Genomic DNA, 19,614 nt, shown 5'->3' on the forward strand with positions numbered 1-19,614 from the left:
AGCAGGGTGTCAGGGATAGATCTTCCCCTTTGTTGATGTATTGACCTTTAAGGCAGTTATAAGGATGGAGGGCCTAATTACAGAGATGTTTACCAATTAACGCGGGCACCGTAATGATTGCTGTGAAACCCCCGCACCCCTCTTCCAGCTGTAATAGCAGGCAGGATTTGGGGTATGTCCCTGGCTCTTTAATAATTCAAGTTTGTAGGCACTTAGCGGCAAGACTCTTTCTGAAAATCCCACTCCTGAGGCTATTGCCGGCAAGGATAGGAGATTAGTATCTAACTATCTATGATTGCATATTAAGTCGACCAGCAGTTTCAATAAGTGTCCCACAGAGCTGGCACTCTTTTGGAGCTGATCGGTAATTGCAATCTCAAGGACTGGACATCAGCCAACTGTGGATGTGTTGGAAGAAGTACAATATACAGAAGCCTATTGAGTTTTGTTTTTTTACAGTACTGTATATGAAGCCACTTATGACATGACTGCAAATTATTAACCCTATAATATGTTACTTTGTTGGATTAAACTTTTACATTAAAGTGTCTAGCTGTCCGTAGCTAGGGGCATACAAAGGGCGACAGATCTCGCACCCAGCAGCCAAGGGGTTAAAGCAATGTTATAATGAAACATGTTTTAAAAGAAAATCTTCTTAGTGAATAAAGTTAGCTGAGGGTTCCTATGTAGGAGGAATGTTTGGTCATGTATACTGCTATAGTCATGAGCATTTATTACTTTGGTCACCATGAGGAGCAGTGCTAAACAATTTGTGTGCATGGGGCAGTGCTGAGAAGTACAGGGTTACTTTTTTTTTATAGCAATTGTGTATTAAAATAATGGTGCTTAAAATTAACATGGAAACTCTGGCCTGTAAGGGCCACTGCATTCTGTATAAAAGATTTCCTATTGTATCTGAGGGCCTGATTCAGAGCCGGACGCTCTGAATGAGCGCCCGGTCTGAATCAGGGCGTGTTTTTTTTAATTGCGAATCGGCCTTTTGGACGCTCGCATAGCTGTGGGTTACCACCCACAGCTTATGCGAGCTTCCATGATGATGGTCGCGATGGTCAAGACCATCGCGACCATTGGGCTTGCGACGAGACCCTTGTGGTAGGGTCTCGCTGCCGCAAGCCCTGGAGTGATTTTGGCTCTATCAGAGCCAAAATCACTCCCACTGACATCACTAGTGATGTCAGTGGGGCCGGACCCAGACGGTAGGCGTTCCCATGGGAACGCCTCCGTCTGGGCAGCCACGCCCCCGGCATGCCCACCAAAGGGGGCATGCTGTCACTCACCATCGACAGCACGCCCCCTTTGGTGCGAGACCTGGAGCGACAGCTTCCCCGTCGCTCGCCGGGTCTCGCGCATGCGCACGACGGAGCTCCCTCCATCGTGCGCATGCGCACTTGGGCACCATGGACCCGCTTGCGAGTGTAAAGCGCTCACGAGCGGGTCTGAATGAGACCCTGAGTTCCTTGTTATCTGTGTGCAAAGTGCAAACGCTTGTAATATTGTGACCAGTGGAGGATTTCACCCAAGGGCTGTGGCCGCTAGTAAAGTCTGCTGTCCCCAGTATCACTAGCAGTGACTTCCCATTGGAAGTCCTTCTACCTGTTCGCAGGCAGTGCTGGCAGTCCCTAGGGGAGGTGTTTTCGCCCCTGGGACTGCCAATCCGGAATGCGATTAGCAGATAGTGGACTCCCCTTTTATTCTGCCACTCTTATCTTCCTTCTAGGGCAGGGGTTCCCAACCACGGTCCTCAAGGCACACTAACAGTCCAGGTTTTAAGGATAGCCATACTTGAGCACAGGTGACTTAATTAGTACCTTAGTTGTTTTGATTTAACCATCTGTGCTTTAGCATGGATATCACTAAAACCAGGACTGTTAGTGTGCCTTGAAGACCGAGGTTGGGAATCACTGCTCTAGGGGCTGCAACCATTGCTTTCCCTAGAAGCCGTGTTTGAATCCCAGCATCAGCTTGTACTTGGGAAAATATTCTATGCCTTTAAAAATCAGTGGTTTAATTATCCTTATCGCAGTGATAGAAAATAGCTGTGGTACAAAATGTCAATACCAAAAAGTCAACATATTCAGAATGTCGACACTATGAATGTGGAAAGTCGGCATGGCAACATATTTTCAGCTGATTTTGGTCCTAGCTGTGGCCTAACCCTAGCAGCAACCTAGACCTAATTGTGGCCTGACTCCCTATCCGAACACTAAAATGGACTGTCAACGTAATGCCTGTCTACATTCGCAATGTCGATATGTTGACATTGCCGACATTCGAAGTGTAGTCATAATGGGGGTGATTAAATTCAGTGCAATTTAAATAGCACCGGGAAGGAGTTCCCAGAGCTATTCAATTGTCCCCATAAAGCCTTGCACTTGGGAGTTGCCACCTTAAGCCGGGTGTGAAGGGAACCGGCATTCTTTAACTTAAGTGCCAGCTGCGATGCTGTTAGCGCTCAGTAGGAACACAGCATGGTGGCCCTAGTTTGGTTGGATTTCAGCTCACACCTCAGGAGGGTGCGAGTAGAAATCCTCAAGTCAGAAGCTCACAGCATAGTCAATTTAATAGCTCCGGGAACTCTTTCCCAGAGCTATTCACCATCGCGCTGGATTGAATCGCCATAGAACATTCCCTTAATTCAGGAAAACAAACTTTGGCAGAGCCACTGACTGATGTTCTACCGGGATGTAGTCGGTCTACATACCGGTGCCTTAATCCTGACAGCATTGGGATCCCGGCACCAATATACCGACTGCCAGCATCCCGAAGGTAAGTATCGGGGGTTAGGGTGCGTGGTTAGGGTTAGGCACTAGGGGGAAGGTTAGGGTTAGGCACCAGGGAGGTTTGGTTAGGTTTAGGGTGCCTGGAGGGGGAGGTTAGGTTTAGGCACTAGGGGAGGGGGGTTAGGTTTAGGCACCAGGGAGAGAGGATTGGGGTTAGGGTTAATGCTAGCATACTTACCTATGGGTGTTGGGATTCTGACTGTGGGGATGCCGCTGTCGGTATTCTGAGCAGCATCATCCTGACCGCTGGCAATCCATACCCAACCTGTGCTACCCCCCTCGGTTACTGACTAGCAGTGGTAAGGAGAGGCTCACTGCATCACCAGCCAGTCCAGGTGTACCCTTGGCACATATACTGACGCTGTCCTTGTCAAATAAGTGATAGCTGGCATATAATTGTCGCTGGAAGCAGCCGACGAACACTATTGCTGGCGACACACGGTGATAGCTATCACTGGCTGCTGGGCGCATTAAGTAGGGAGAAGCCCTATCTGTTTACATGGGATGAATATTTGTGTGTGTAGGACAAGCCCACTTGCCTGGTCTGTGCAATCAGTACTGATGCATTGTATTAATATGTAAGTGTATTTACAGTATCCGCAGAAAGTGTTGGAATCCCCTTACTGTACTTACACACCACATTTATCTGTGGGATTAGAGCAATCACCCACTTGAAAGCCCGTCTAGCTCCAGATAATGGCTCTCCATTAGTATAATGCACTCTCAGTCTCTGAAAAGGGTCCATTTGCTGGAGAGCTTTGGGTCATGGAATCTTTTTCCATATCTCACACTTTAGCTCATAATAATCAGCTTTTCATGACATTTCAGCATCTCATCCCCGGGTTTCTAGTGCAGTGTTCTGCTGAAAGCAGTAATGTCTCCCTTAGCTCCATGTTAATGTCTGCTAGGGGCCCAACCACGCTCAACAGAGAACACATTAAAGTAAGAAATCCCCCCCCCAAATAAGTACAGCTTAATTACCTTCAAATACTGTGTAGCTTCAACCATCGTTGTTCTTTTAATTCCAATATACTGACATTTAATAACTGAAACATTGATTGACACTGAAAAAATGTTTGGCAGTCTAAAAGAAAAGTTCAGATTTTCTGTCATACATGCAAAACAGACCTAACAAATTTAAGGGTCTATTTACTAAGCCTTGGATCATACTTGCCTACTATCCCCGGACTGCCAGGAGCCTTCTGAAAATAGCTTGCCGCTGCTGCCCCCTCCCCCGCAGTAGTAGGCAAGTACCCCGAAATGACCGCCGGCCCCAGTGCCCCCCACGGCCCATCGCGAAAGTGGGTGGTCTGAGGATGGGATAATGCGATTCGCGCTGAATCGCTTCAATGTTGCCCCGCCTCTGCTTTGTAATGCCGGTATTATCGGCATTATAAAGTAGGGGGCGGGGCCATGATGATGCAATTGCGCCAGCCACTTTAGGCACACCCACTCCTGGAGGGGGATGCCAGAATGTCGGTAAGCATGTCTTGGATAGAGATAAAGTGGATGAAGATAAATTTCCAGCCAATCAGCTCCTGTCATATTTCAAACACAGCCTGTAGCGTGACAGTTAGGAGCTGATTGACTGGTGCTTTATTCCCAGCCAAGGCTTAGTAAACAAATTGTTTGGTAGAATTTAAGTCTGCAGCGTATCAAAATTCCTGTGTGTATTTGTAGGAGTCTCTCTGCTTTCTTTAGTAGTGGGGGAGATGTCTCAACCCTTGGAGAGAGATAAAGCCTGGTCGTTGCCCTCAGCAACCAATCAGCTTCTAAGTGTCATTTCATAGGCTGTGCTAGATAAATGACTGTTCAGAGCTGATTGGTTGACTTAGACAACTTCCCCATGGCTCGATGCATCTCCCCCAGCATGTTAAATGAGAAAGGAGCCACCTGAAAGATGGCTAATGTGAGATAAGCAAAAATATCTACTGGGAAGCGCTGCTTCCATTAAAGAGCTTAAATGCGAGATTAAATCAGCAATCACCGCTAGAACGCGTAAATAATTAAAACGAGGTTCTCGCTGAGGTAATAAGATTTGTTCCTGGTTTCAATCAATCCCTCCTGTCTTCAGGCCTCTCATATTGTCATGCAGCTAGGCTCTGAGGGTAGGTTCACGCTGGTATTTGCAATGTGTTTTGTAATACAAGTACAAGCAGGCATAAACCGCAATGTGTGTGTATGTGTTTCATCTGCATTTACAAGTGCGTTTGCTGCATGTGTGTACGTCCTTTAGTTATGCTGACAGATGTACCGTGTATTATAATGGTACAAGAAGCATGGAAAATAACATACCGCCGTGCAATGCACATATAAACGCTAATAGGGGGTAGATGTCCTAAGCCGTTTAGAGAGATAAAGTACCTGCCAATCAGCACCTAACTTTCATTTTTCAAACACAGCCTGTAAACTGACATTTAGGAACTGATTGGTCAGTACTTTACCTATCAAATGATATTGTGCATGCACACTTGCCAATGTCCGCCCGATATGTCGGCCCAGCCGCCCATTTGTGACGTCACATTCGATTTGTTCCGTGCCGGATAAATCGGTGGATTGTGTGTACACACGATATGTACGATATAGTATATCTGCACGTTATATCACAACTGCCGTGAAGCACAGCAGATGCGATATATCTGTGTATGACGTCGTTCACAGATATATCCTGTGTACACACTGGCCGATGTTCGGGCGATATATCGTTTGTCTAATGTACGAACGATATATCGGCCGGTGTGTACCCAGCATAAGACGGGGTTGTTCATCATGCAGTGAATACTGTTATACCCATAGCCTTTTAGCGCTCTTTATAAAACAAAAGTCACTTCCAACTTACTGACTCTTCCTTTTAGGAAGTGAAGTCTTTGACTCGTGCGGAATGTGCTGGTCACAATATCTGACGCCCACACGATGCGTGGCTTCTTCAATACAGCTTTGTTGTCGTTATTTTTTGCCTCTGTGATCTTAAAGAATGATTAAAAGGGATATCACAGAATTATGGCCAGGCACTTACTGCATACAATTATAAAGCACTGTATTATGGAGTCACCAACGCTTAGGATCAGATTCAGTTAGCGGAACCTTGTGCGCCACTATAACACGGGTTATTCGCCAGGAAAAGTTCGCTATTTGCTTGTACCCCATAGAGGACTGAAAAAAAAAATGAGCGGCGTTTTCCTACCGTAGTAACCTAGCTGCACAGCTATACATTGCGTCAAAAACCATACTGTGCAGCTCCGTGCACTCGTATTAGTTTTGTCCCTATTTTTTCACCAATAAATCCTTATATATATTCTTTATCTGTGAACTTTATAAATCTAGGGGGCCTATGTATCAAAGACTGGAGAGAGATAAAATTGTGGGAGATAAAGCACTAACCAATCAGCTTCTAACTTACATTTTACAAGCTGTGTTTGAAAAATGACAGGAGCTGATTGGTTAATACTTTTTCTCTCACAATTTTATATCTCATCAAGCTTTGATACATAGGGCCTGATTCAGACCCGGTTGCAAGCGATGAGAGCTCACAACCGGGTCGATGGTGGCCCACAGCGCACGCGCACGACGGTGTCGGCTCCGTCGTGCGCATGCGTGAGACCAGGCTAACGACATGCAATCCGTCGCTCCGAGTCTCGCACCAAAGGGAGCGAGCTGTCGATATTTAGTGACAGCACGCCCCCTTTGGTGGGCGGGCCAGGGGAGTGGCTGCCCAAACGGAGGCTTTCCCATGTGAACGCCTTCGTTTGGGGGCCCAGTGGGAGAGATTTCGGATCTGTTAGAGCCGAAATCTCTCTGGGGTTTGCAGCAACGAGACCCTACCACAAGGGTCTCGTCGCAAGCCCGATGGTCGCGATGGTCTTGACCATCGCGACCATCATCATGGCCGCTCACAATAGCTGTGGGTGGTCACCCACAGCTATGCGAGCGGCCAAGCGGCCGATCCAAAAAATAAAAAAGCCCGGCCCTGATTCAGAGCGAGTGGCTCTGAATCAGGCCCATAGGCCCCTAAATCTAAAAAAAGGATGTTGCAATCAGATTGAGGAAACAAGATATGAGGTGGGTGACAGCGCTTTAAGATCTCCCAGGACAGTGTCGTCCGTCACGCGCTCATATGCACCAGCCCAGCAGATGACTTTTCATCTTTAATAAATATTAACTTATACTACCCATAGAATTAAAATAGACAGTGAGATTGGCACTAAATATACAGAATAACAGCAAGTGGACTGTGCAGAATACAGTCAGCTCATTCGTGTCTCATTAGGGACAAAAGAAATACCAGAATAAATCTTTAAATCCTGGACTATCCCTGGAATTTAGAGATTGTTGGCAATTGTTCTGGATTTTAAAAATAATGACGAGCTTTTCTGACAGCTGAGCTTGGTCTCGTCCCACCTCAGCCCTTATGTGTTACTTTGACAAGTTGGCGTTCCCAAATATGGCCGAAATATTGTAGTAATATAACTAGTATAACTAGTTCACCTGTTTATTTTGTTGCTGAGGCTTAGGGGAAGATTTATCAAACCTTCCAAATAGGATAGTGGGGTGTTGCTCCATAGCAGACATCTTCTAGCTATAATTTCGCTAGGGGGAAATGTACCGAGCCTTGGAGATAAAGGGGGAGATGAATTAGGAGCTGAGTGGCTAGTAGTTTATCACTTTCCACTTTTCAGAGCTTAACTGTCACTTTACAGCCTGTGTTTGAAAAACGACAGGAGCTGATTGGTTGGTACTTTACAGGAACGTATTAAGAGAAGAAGGGGCCCGTGTGCAGTCTCCGTCCAGGGCCCTCCCCTCATGCGCAGTGACTTCCCTACTGCGCATGTTTAAAACACTGGGATTTCCATGTGATTTGTACAACGCTGCTACCGCCGATAAGCCCCTGGTACTTTTTCTCTCTCCACTTTATCACTCTACAAGACTTAGTACATCTGCCTCTTTTATATTTGATTAGGTCATGTGATTAACACCTTGGGGTAAATTTACTACAGTGAGAATTTTTAGAAGTGATGTTGCCCATAGCATCCAATCAGATTCTACTTAACATTTAACTAGCACCATGTAGAAGATAATAGCTAGAATCTGATTGGTTGCTATGGGCAACATCACTTCTAAAAATTCTCACTTTAGTAAATTTACCCCCTTCACGTGTCCTGTTTAGAAGGTTTGCTAAATCTCTCCCATTTTATTTAAAAAAAAAAAAAAACATTTTTTACATCATATGTATTGTCATGGACAAAAAAATTTACATATAACAACGTTTTCACTAAAATAGAAATAAATGACATAAGACAGAGTTTCCCAAACTCTGTCATTACAGTCCAGGTTTTAAGGCTGTCCCTGCTTGAGCACAGGTGACTTAATTAGTACCTCAGTCAATTTGATTTAACCATCTGGACTCAAGCATGGATATGTCATAAAAGGAAAAAAACTGAAAAAGGAAACCATAAAATAATAATAAATGACAAATGATCAAATAATCTCACTGTTAAATACGACACGTTTCACGGCAACCTGGTGTTTGCACAGGCAGTGGCTGAATAAGTCATTCATTCACTGCCTGAGGAGGTGAGTACCCTCCCGTGAAATAGGGCATTTTAAGGCAGGGACTGAGCAGTGGTAAAGTGACTGCATGGAACCACCCTGACCTATGTGCGTGTCTTCGGGATGTTGTGGGCGCGAATCAAAAGTCGTGCATATGGAGAAGGGAAGCCTGTTTCAGAAGGCATCTGTGGCACCTAGCATGAAGCTGGTGGAATTGGAAATACTAATGATGAAGGTTGTGGATACCCGCGTAAGCTCAATGGGCAGCACTGGTCTGCGCTTGCACGCGCAGGATCCATCGCATTAGTTGAACGGACTCTCGCATTAGCATAAAGTTGTGTGCAAACTCAGAACACAGACGTGCAAACACACTTTGGCTGTGTTATTATCCTTGATTTGAAAGGCTCCACAGTGGGAGACATTGGGGAAAATCAGGGCATACGGTACATAAAACAGGCAATATATAGAGGTATACTATATTTTACTCAGTAACTAGTGTTCATTCTAGCACCCTGCACATGTCACAACCCGTCCAGTTCCTCTTTCCAGCATGGGGCGTCACTCTCTGCTCTGGTGCTTCAAGCACACTCAGCTGATGCAACAAACTGCTGAGATAAAGACCAGTGTGCTAGAAGCACCAGAGCAGAGTGTTACACCCCAGGCAGGAAAGAGGAACTGTACGGGCTGTGACAGGAGTAGGGTGCTAGAATGAACACTAAGTAACTATAAACAGGGGCGTGAAACAGACTAGGTAAAGCTAAACAGCCTGCCTGGGGCGCCTGAGAACGAAATACAGAGTACGGTATATATTTGCTAGTATAACTGGTGTAACTGTAATAGGTAAACAGAGTGATTTGGGGGTAAATGCAGGCTTGATGTGTGCGTACGTAGGCACATATAAATGTGCATAATTCAGATTTCCCAATTAAGCTGCTATTCTTTTTGCTCTGTGTTCTAACCTGTTACTCTCTCTTACTGTATATCTCATGAATACTCATCATCTCTCATCATAATTCAGCTTGTTCAAGTCAAAGGGATTTTAACTTTGTGGCTGTCATGTTAGGCCACTATTATTTCCAAAACAAGTAGTCAAATTGGTGTTCTCTAATAAAGGGATTGCTCCTGCCGGGGAAGAGCAATTTGTCTGGAAACATTTGATTTCTCAGTTGAATCAACAGCATATTCAGATAGAAAGGCCTGTCCTTCTTCATCATCGTCATATATCGCAAGGGTTCCCGTCAGATTGTCGACAGGTTCTCAGTGTCGGTATTCAGGACATTATGTCGACATGCACAAATGTTGACATGTACTGTACATTTTCATGTCATTTTTAGGTTTAGGATTAGGGGTTAGGCTAAAATAAGCAACTCATACTGGTGTCGACATGTTCAATGTCTGCATTATGAACATGTCCACACTTTAACGTTGACATTTATGTATGTCGACATGTTCCCTGTTGACCTAACGACCATGTCGACATTTACACTGTCAACATTCAGATCCTGCTGACATGTCGATTTTTCTTATCACACCCTATCGCAAAGCTGGTACAGACACCTCTGGGCGATGGGCTGTTCAGTTTAGCAATGACCCACGTGGGTGGGTAAATTAGATGTGGGCAATGAACGAACTAACACTTCTCACTTCAATGAGACAAAGGGTGATCAGGGCCCCTATTTACTATCACGTGGCGATAACACAGACTTTCTATTGCTGCCTATTGCAGTAATACTGTAGATGATCTATTATCAAGGCAATTTACTCTAAATACTGTATGCCACCAGGGCAGCAGAATATTATCCATCATCATACTTCTGTTATATACCGTCAGGTGCATAAATATTGGGACATTGACAGAATTGTCATATTTTGGCCTCTAGTCACCACCACAATGGCTTTGAAATGAAACAAACAAGATGTGCTTTAACTGCAGACTTTCAGATTAAAATTTGAGGGTAATTACATCCAAATCAGGTGAACGGTGTAGTAATTACAATGGTTTCTATATGTGCCTCCCACTTTTTAAGGGGCCAAAAGTAATGGGACAAACTAAAGAATCCTAAATCTAACTTTATCTTTTTAATACTTTGTTGCAAATCCTTTGCAGGCAATTACAGCCTGAAGTCTGGAACGCATAGACAACACCAGACGCTGGGTTTCATCCCTGGTGATGCTCTGCCAGGCCTCTACTGCAAATGTCTTCAGTTCCTGCTTGTTCTTGGGGCATTTTCCCTTCAGTTTTGTCTTCATCAAGTGAAATGCATGCTCAATCGGATTCAGGTCAGGGAATTGACTTGGCCATTGCATAACATTCCACTTATTAGCCTTTAAAAACTCTTTGGTTGCTTTTGCAGTATGCTTCGGGTCATTGTCCATCTGCACTGTGAGCACCGTCCAATGAGTTCTGAAGCATTTGACTGAATATGAGCATATAATATTGCCCGAAACACTTCAGAATTCATTATGCTGCTTTTGTCAGCAGTCACATCATCAGTAAATACAAGGGAACCAGTTCCATTGGCAGCCATACATGCCCACGCCATGACACTACCACCACCATGCTTCACTGATGAGGTGGTATGTTTTGGATCATGAGCAGTTCCTTTCCTTCTCCATACTCTTCTCTTCCCATCACTCTGGTACAAGTTGATCTTTGTCTCATCTGTCCATAGGATGTTGTTCCAGAACTGTAAAGGCTTTTTTAGATGTTGTTTGGCAAACTCTAATCTGGGGTTTTTCTTCACCAGGGAAATAATTCTTCTGTCATCCACCACAGTTATTTTCCGTGGTCTTCCAGGTCTTTTGGTGTTGCTGAGCTCTCCGGTGCATTCTTTCTTTTTAAGAATGTTCCAAACAGTTGATTTGGCCACACCTAATGTTTTTGCTATCTCTCAGATGGGTTTGTTTTGATTTTTCAGCCTAATGATGGCTTGCTTCACTGATAGTGACAGCTCTTTGGATCTCATATTGAGAGTCGACAGCAACTGATTCCAAATGCAAATGTCACACCTAGAATCAACTCCAGACCTTTTACCTGCTTAATTGATAATGAAATAACGAGGGAATAGCCCACACCTGTCCATGAAATAGCTTTTGAGTTGATAGTCCCATTACTTTTGGCCCCTTAAAAAGCGGGAGGAACATATAGAAACCGTTGTAATTCCTACACCGTTCACCTGATTTAGATGTAATTACCCTCAAATTAAATCTGAAAGTCTGCAGTTAAATCACATCTTGTTTGTTTCATTTCAAAGCCATTGTGGTGGTGAATAGAGGCCAAAATATGAAAATTCTGTCAATGTCCCAATATTTATGCACCTGACTGTAAACTTTCTGTGATTTTCAGATTATTTTTTTTATTTATGTGATATTTGTAATGAATAAAGGATCTGAAATACGTCTTCTGGTTGCTACATTGCTTGGAATGTACAATATATAACTGATTATAAGTTGAGTTTGCCTGCAATGCATGATGGTGCAGCAGTGTCACATTGAGATATAATAGCTGTATATCTCAATCTATACAGCTACAGCTGGACAGTCTAGTAAGGTTGTTACTATAAAGCTTGTTCTCTTTCTCCACAGCCAGCCAACCAGTCACATCGGATGTCCTAGTTGCCACAGGAAGCAAGATGACCCTAACCTGCACAGTGGAAGAGCACGAAGACTCTTCCCTCCAGTGGTCCAATCCAGCTCAGCAGACGCTGTACTTTGGAGAGAAGAGAGGTATGTGAGACCCCTGCTGGACGTGGGCGAGAAGACAGCATATTTATATTACTCTTCATCATATTGTGGTGCCTCATTTGTTACCCTTTGCTCTAGATATCTCAAGTACTATATATGTATGTATTCTTGCACTCCCATCTCTAGGTTCATTTCTACGATTTCTTATGTTCCACCTGTCTTGTGTTATCTAATGTTATATTGTACATGCTAACAATACTGGTTATTATTGCGTTTACTATGTCTTTCTTACGACTTGTCTTCCCCATCCAGCTCTCAGAGACAACAGGATCCAGCTGGTAAGGTCCAACAGAAATGAGCTGTCCATCAGTATTAGCAGTGTGGTGTTATCTGATGAGGGCGAGTATACCTGCTCCATCTTCACCATGCCCGTCAGGACAGCCAAAGCCATGGTGACCGTTCTAGGTACGTCTGCTCAGGGTGCCGGGTTATGGTACTGGTCCTAACATAGACTAGTGGTAAACGGTGATAAATATGGACATACTGTACACTAATCCTGCCCAGTACCAATAATTCTCCTATTTGCTGTCATGGGGAACAAAACTAGGTGCCGACATAAAATACCCTATAAATGTGTTTGTTGGCGTTCGATCCAGAAAATGATCATTGAAATTGGATTGATCACCACAGTTTAAAGATCTACTTTGTTGTTGTTCAGATTTGCTTCCCGCAGCTTCATCCCTAGCCTTACACTATACTGGATCATTGCGACTCACCCATGGTCAATCTCCTTAACAAAATTTGACAAATATGTAAATGTAATAGATTGGGCCTCATTCTGTGTTATGATCGGAAGTACTATGTAACTGTCCACTGTATTCTATCAGTCATCTACCTGTATGTGACTGTACCGCCCCCTGCCCTCAGTTACTGTCATCCCTAGTAACGACATTTACACCTACTCGGTGCAGAAGATGCCACTGAAAATTGCGTGCCCGCTCCATATGCCCAACTCAGTAAAGATCGTAACTCTGGCTACAAGCTTAATGGGTCTGTTTACTAAGCAGTGATAGGAGACAGAGTGAAAAGTGATAAGAAAGTGATAAGGTGCCAGCCAATCAGCTCCCAACTGTCATTTTTCAAACAGCCTGTGAGATGACAGTTGGGAGCTGATTGGCTGGCACCTTATCACTTTTCACTCCTTCTCCTAAAACTGCTTAGTAAATAGACCCCTAAGACTTTCTTACATGCAAACGCCCCATTGCCACGTATTTATCACCCAGTAACGTCCATTCAGCGCCTGCAGCGCAGTCTGATGAAGGACACAAGATGCGTACACATTGGGACTTGCTCGCAAACCTCAGACTCAAGCCTGTCACCTCCTTCAGCTCATAGATGCAGGTCCTGTTTTGTTTCCTCTCAGGACCCAATGGCAGCAACTGGTTTCCAACTTTGCATTTTGATTGGCTATAACAGGTGTCATCTAAGCAGCTTCCCCTGATGGGAAACCTTGTCAGTGTACCGATCTGATGTTTTCACATCACAGCCAGTGTTTCAGCAATAGAGACAGCACAGACATAAACACAGAGAGAGAATAATAATCTTACCCTGATATGACTGACATTAGCTCTGTCAGATGCTCATTAAGTCAAAGGAGAGAGCAGGAATAGGGCTGTACAGTGAGACTGTATGTAATAATAAATGTAGCTCTTAGCAGCAAACTTGTAATACAGTGTAATCGAGGACTAATGTCTCACAAACTTGTTTTTTTATTTGTATTTTTTATATATCTAAATTTTGCAACTCGTCAGAGAAGGAGGGGGGGGGGATTAAATTCCACGAAGGCACTTTGCAACGGGTTGGGTTTGAAATACCAGCAGTAGGGATACCTGCTGTCAAACTGCCGTTTCTCGGTTTCCCGACAGGGGTCGGGTAAGTATACTAACCCTCCCTTCTTGCATCCTAACCCTCCCCGCCCCACCACGCTCCCTAACCCTCCCCGTTAGTGCCTAAACCTAACCATGCCCCCTTAGTGCCTAACCCTCCCAGTGGTGCCTCTCTAACCTCCCCACCCCATTGCCTAACCCCCTCGTGGTGCCTAAACCTAATCCCCCCCACCCCCCCTCCGTGGCTAACAGCTAAGACGCCTCGGGGTTCCTTCTATCGGGATGGCGGCTGTCCAGGTTCCAGCTTCAGGATCTAGACTGGCGTCGGGATTTCGACGCCTATCTTTAGTCCCGGATCGGGCTTCCAACGCCGGGATTTCAATAGCCAGCATCCCGTCCGCTGGCATACTAACTACGTCCCCTTGGGGACCTTTACCTTTGCTCATTTTCCCTCTCGCCCCCTAGAGGTGAGATGGTATATTGGTGAATATTTTGTCTCCGTTACACTGTTATATGACTGTCAGCAGAAGAACTCAAATATTTCCCCTTGCAGAGCAGACTTTGGAACGGGGCGATGTGGTGCAGTGAGTATGTAATGTGCTGGGTGAAACTGTCAGCTCAGGTGTTTCTTTGTCTCCATCTCCAGGGGTCCCCCAGGAGCCCCAGATCACTGGTTACGAGAGGCCAGTCAATGAAAACGAAAATGCTAATCTGAGATGCACAACAAGTGGCAGCAAACCGGCAGCCGACATCAAATGGTACAAAGGGCCCGAAGAGCTGCTTGGTGAGTAATCAAGTCTTAAATGCTCAGTGACATAGACTCACTACCTGACATCTTGCATACCCATAGGGAGATGTATCAAAGCCTTGGGGGGAGATGTATCAAACCTAAGACTAGACAGTGATAAAGTGGAGCAAGTACCCAAAGCAACCAATCGGCTTCTAACTTTCATTTTTAAAGACTGCACTACGTAAATGACAGTTAGATGCTAATTGGTTGATACTTATCTCATACTTGGCTACTTTTGAAAAAGTATTTCTGGGAGACTGTGAAAGCAGCACCTATGAGCGCGGCGGTAAAGTGGGCGTGTACTTCTACATCTTAGGGGTGTGTCCTAACACTGACTTACATCCAAATGTAAATGAGCCCCAAAGCAGTTAGTAAGATCTACATGTTGATAAAACACACTGATACTTTTCAGAAAATGCATGTAACCATAGAGATCATTGTGCCTTATACCCAATGCAGGGAAATGATACTAATGATCCCATTTGAATGTATATATCTCTTTGATTTTTTTAATATACGGTAGCAGCTTCATAATGGCAGGCCCGCTGAGAGCCCGGGTAATAGGGGACGTGTCCTAATCGCGGGAGGCGTGGCCACACCCCCTTCCCGAAAAAAAAAATTGCTGTGCGCTGGGGAGGGGGGCGCTCTGGGCCCCCTCAGTCCTGCTCAAAGCCAGGGGGGGGCGATCAGTGTGATTGCTCCCCCCCACAGGCTTAGGAGACTACACACTGTGTGCTGGGCTGCTGTGAGGGAGGGGGAGCGGCATCGGACCCGGGCTCCCACCGGGTCCCTCAGGAAGCCCGGGCCCCGGTAATCTGTACCCGCTCCCCCCCCTCTCGGCGCCCCTGCATAATGGAGGTAATGTGCAATTAGGGAGATTGGTAGACTCTTCAGGGAGATTGCTGCTATTTCAGGGAGTCTCCCTGACAATGAGGGAGAGTTGGCAAGTATGCTTTATCTCTCTCCAAGGTTTGCTACATCTCCCCTTATCCTCTATCTATCTATCTATCTATCTATCTATCTATCTATCTATCTATCTATCTATCATATTGAAGATGTATTTTTTAATTCACATATTCACAGCTCTCAAAATATCATGCAAAGGGAGCCTAGTGGTAGGATTTTACAGTGTAGAAAAAGCTCAGAGGAGCATTCTAAAGCATCTCTGCTCACTACATCATATGCAGAATTATAACTACTTAATAGCAGTCTGAAGAAACAAACCAAGGAAAAAATGGTAATTACAGAGATTCTTAGGGGATAAATTGACTAAAGTGAGAGTTCTTACTAAAGTGGAGATGTTGCCCACAGCAACCAATCAGAATTTAGCTTTTATCTTCTAGAATCTGCTAGTTAAATGTTAAGTAGAACTGATTGGTTGCTATGGGCAACATCTCCATTTCTGAAAACTCTCACTTTAGTCAATTTAGTGCCCCAGTGACTTATATAAAAAAGAAAACACCTGATTTTCTACTAATTTTGCTCCATATTATTTCTGTCTCATCCCTTGATGACAGCTGATATCTTTAAAAAAAAAAGTATTTGGAAGGCAAGACCCCTGAATATACCTGTATCATCTCTCCGCAATAGAAAATGACCAGGTAGATGAGAACAGCACACAGTTGCCTGAGTTTGAGCGATTGGCTTGCGGTCTCCTAGCTGAAACATTTTCTGTACGGACTGATGGACACAACTAGCGATGTCTCATATTTGTTTTTTAACAATGTTTTAGCTGTTGTTAATAACCTGTGAAATGAGTGTTTGGCTTTTTGAGATGGGGAGGGGTGGAGAGACTACACTACACTTTACTAGCTCAAAAGCTGCAGTGAAAAGTCAGAGAGATGTATCAATTATTGGTGAGAGATAACGTGGTTGATATATCTCCTCCAGAGTGAGACTGAACCATACTGTACTTTCATGTTTCATTTCTGAATATTACAATTTTGGAGTTAGTTACCCTTTGATGTTACAATCTAAAAAAAACAAATCACTGTGTTAGTCTTCGTACTTCCGAAGATCAAAGACCCGGTTACGATCCCTCCCTATAACAAAGTGGCTAGCTAATCTCTATGCTCATGTAACCGTGGTCCTCATCTTGGTCATAGTCCTGCTCCTACTAGACCTATTCTTCAAGGTCTCTACAGGTTCTATAGAAAGGAAACATAATAGGTATACCGTTATTCTTTTTTTTATTTAGGCGGGTGGTAGGGAGTATGGTGGCGGGGAACAATAGAATCCAAAGTACAATTATTTTATGTGTAGCTCAGAACCAGTGTATATTAACAGTAACAGGCTATGAACTGTGATGCTATAAAGCAAAAAAGATGGTCTATCTAACCAATATCTCATAACATTATATACAGTATATTAGGCTTCCTAACACACACACTCTCTCTCTCTATTTCTTTTTTTTTTCTTCAAAGAATATTTTGTTCTGTATTTTAAAATTAACTTTATCTTCCATAGACTAACATTTTTTTTATTTACATTCCATATAATTGCCGTCTCCCCTCAGGAGCACGAAACTCTGAAACAAAGGACCCCAATGGCAAAACATTCACGGTAGTGAGTTTCATTAGCTTCCCAGTGACCAGAGCAGATGACCAGGTTGAGATCACCTGCACCGTTGGCCACCAGACAATGCCCAACACTTTTAAATCTTCCAACCAGAAGCTTCAAGTCCTATGTAAGTACCATTTTACCTGTATACCTGGCTGTGCAATGGCTTTGTGGTGTTGTCTGATGGCATGTGAGCCCCGGCCAGATTACACAGGGAATAGGCCCAGGCTGTATCCACGTGACTGACAGACTTCCCTTCTACTCTGTCAACAATCTATACACTTGTGACAGGTAACAACCGAGGGGTTGAGTATGGGATGGTGGTGCTCCGGATCCTGACACCTGCAGGGAAGTATCCTGGCCCTACCTCTAAACTTAACCCTCCCTCCCACAGCCTAAACTTAACACCCCCTCCCCCCCCCCGCAACCTCAACCAAACCCCCCCCCCCGCCCCCGCAGGCTAACCCAAACCCTCCCACTAGTGCCTAACCCCAATACTTACCGTGGAATCGGTATGTAGTACCGACAGACGGGATCCAGACGGTCAGAATCCCGATGCCTGGATCCCAAGAGGGTTAACATACCGACACTTGGTGCTCGGTATGACTATCCTTAATCCTCCCCCTGCCCCTACCGTAACCATCCCTCCCTGTTGTCTGAACCTAACCTCCCCCCTAGTGCCTAAACCTAACCTCCCCGCACCCGAAACCTAACCTTCCCCCCATAGTGCCTATCCCTAACCTCCCCCCTAGTGCCTATCTCTAACCTCTAACCCTCGCCCCCACTCCGCTAATTACCTTCGGCATCCCGGCGGTCGGGATGCCGTCGCCGGGATTCTGGCCGGCGTTGGTATCCTGGCACCAGTAAGGTAAGCGTCGGCATCCAGGCCATCCGAAATGCCGAATGCGTACCCTTACCATCGGAATTGCCGGAGGTCAGGGTACTGGAGCCGGGATCCTGACTGCATCCCCAACCGATGATTATGGGAAGAACCATACTTTCAGTTTTGTATATTACAGAACTTGTGACTTGTGCAGAACTTCTGCTCCTCCCGATGAGGCAGCACAATCTACCTATATAGCCATTACTATGTCTACCATACAAGACTTCTACAGCTAATTTACAGGTTATTTCCCAGAGCCTCTAGACTATTTGGTGCTTTGTCTATGCTGTCAATATTTATGGCTGCTTGTGTATGAGCCTGGCTATTCTCAGTTTCATTTCTTATTGATGGTAGTTCTACAGGACTTGAAAGGTGAATTGGTGGAGAGAATATATTCACAATTTGTTTTAATGATATCTCTTATGCCAAGGCTATAGTCAGCGGCAGGGGGAGGTGGTTAATGAAGTTCTGTCACATTTCAAATGTAAGTCGGGGTTCTCCAGACAGATTTATTGTTTGTATTCTAAAGAAAGATAGATTTTGTTTTTAAATAGCTATCTAATAAGCAGTAGCAGTCACTCATGTACTGCGTCTGCCATTGGACAACATAAGCGTCATTTCATGAATCATGTGACTCAACCTTTTCCTCAACCTAACTTGATTGTTTGAAGTATGGTACAAGAAACTATAACCTCTCAGCACTAGTATTGCTGTATCTCTAATGACAAAGCAGCTTTCGCTATTAGGTTTGAATAAAAAAAATATCTCACTAACACTGTCCTCCTCATGCACAATTTTTATTTTTTTACTAAAATACAGGGCCTCATTTATCAACGGGTTTTATCATACGCAACAAGTGTTACATATGATAATGGTGCTCCAGCCAATCAGCTCCTAATTGTCCTCTGACAGATGGGAGCTGATTGGCTGGAGCACCATTTATCATACGCAACGCGTTTTATCTCTCGTTACGTATGATAAAGTTCATTGATAAATGAAGCCGACACTCACAAGATCATGAGCATTGAAGAAAAGCACGTATCAGCTTCAGTGGTGAACCAACAAACAGACAGTTATTCACTTAGGCACATCTGTGAGCAGCATTGTCATTCGGTATCTTTAATGGGTGCTGGGTCCATGGTGACCTGCAGCGTACACTCATGGAGTAAATTTACCTTGTGAAGCAACTCAGAGGGAGTCTTCGGGAAAATGGCGCTGGCTCCATTTTTCCGGAGATATGTGCATGCAAAATGAAAATATCATAAGGAAAATGTCTCCATTTTCCCAGAGATATGCACGTGCACATTAGAGAAATCACTGGGAAATGGTGCTGACCAGGGGTGGCTCCAGAGGTGGGGCTGCAGCGCAGTGCAAAATTCAAATAGGGGAGTCACACCAACTTCCAGTGAGTCTCGGTCATCTATGTTTGGCAGAATTTGGGGTGGCAGTTGGTGTGGCTCCCCT

At 44.6% G+C, this 19,614-nt stretch overlaps 1 protein-coding gene across 5 annotated transcripts in view; it reads left to right on the top strand.

Moving 5' to 3' along the window:
• Window positions 1-19,614, top strand: part of CADM3 (cell adhesion molecule 3) — a 501,868-nt gene that overhangs the window by 403,831 nt on the left and 78,423 nt on the right. For all 5 annotated transcript variants that reach the window (XM_088453789.1, XM_088453788.1, XM_088453791.1 and 2 more), the window contains 4 exons: window positions 11,934-12,074; window positions 12,345-12,497; window positions 14,565-14,702; window positions 17,224-17,394. In XM_088453789.1, coding sequence (XP_088309915.1) covers window positions 11,934-12,074; window positions 12,345-12,497; window positions 14,565-14,702; window positions 17,224-17,394 — 603 coding nt within the window. The remainder of the gene's footprint in view (window positions 1-11,933; window positions 12,075-12,344; window positions 12,498-14,564; window positions 14,703-17,223; window positions 17,395-19,614) is intronic.

This window comes from Taudactylus pleione, unplaced genomic scaffold, assembly GCF_031769625.1.
Source record: "Taudactylus pleione unplaced genomic scaffold, aTauple2 ptg000587l, whole genome shotgun sequence".
Taxonomy (NCBI): Eukaryota; Metazoa; Chordata; class Amphibia; order Anura; family Myobatrachidae; genus Taudactylus; species Taudactylus pleione.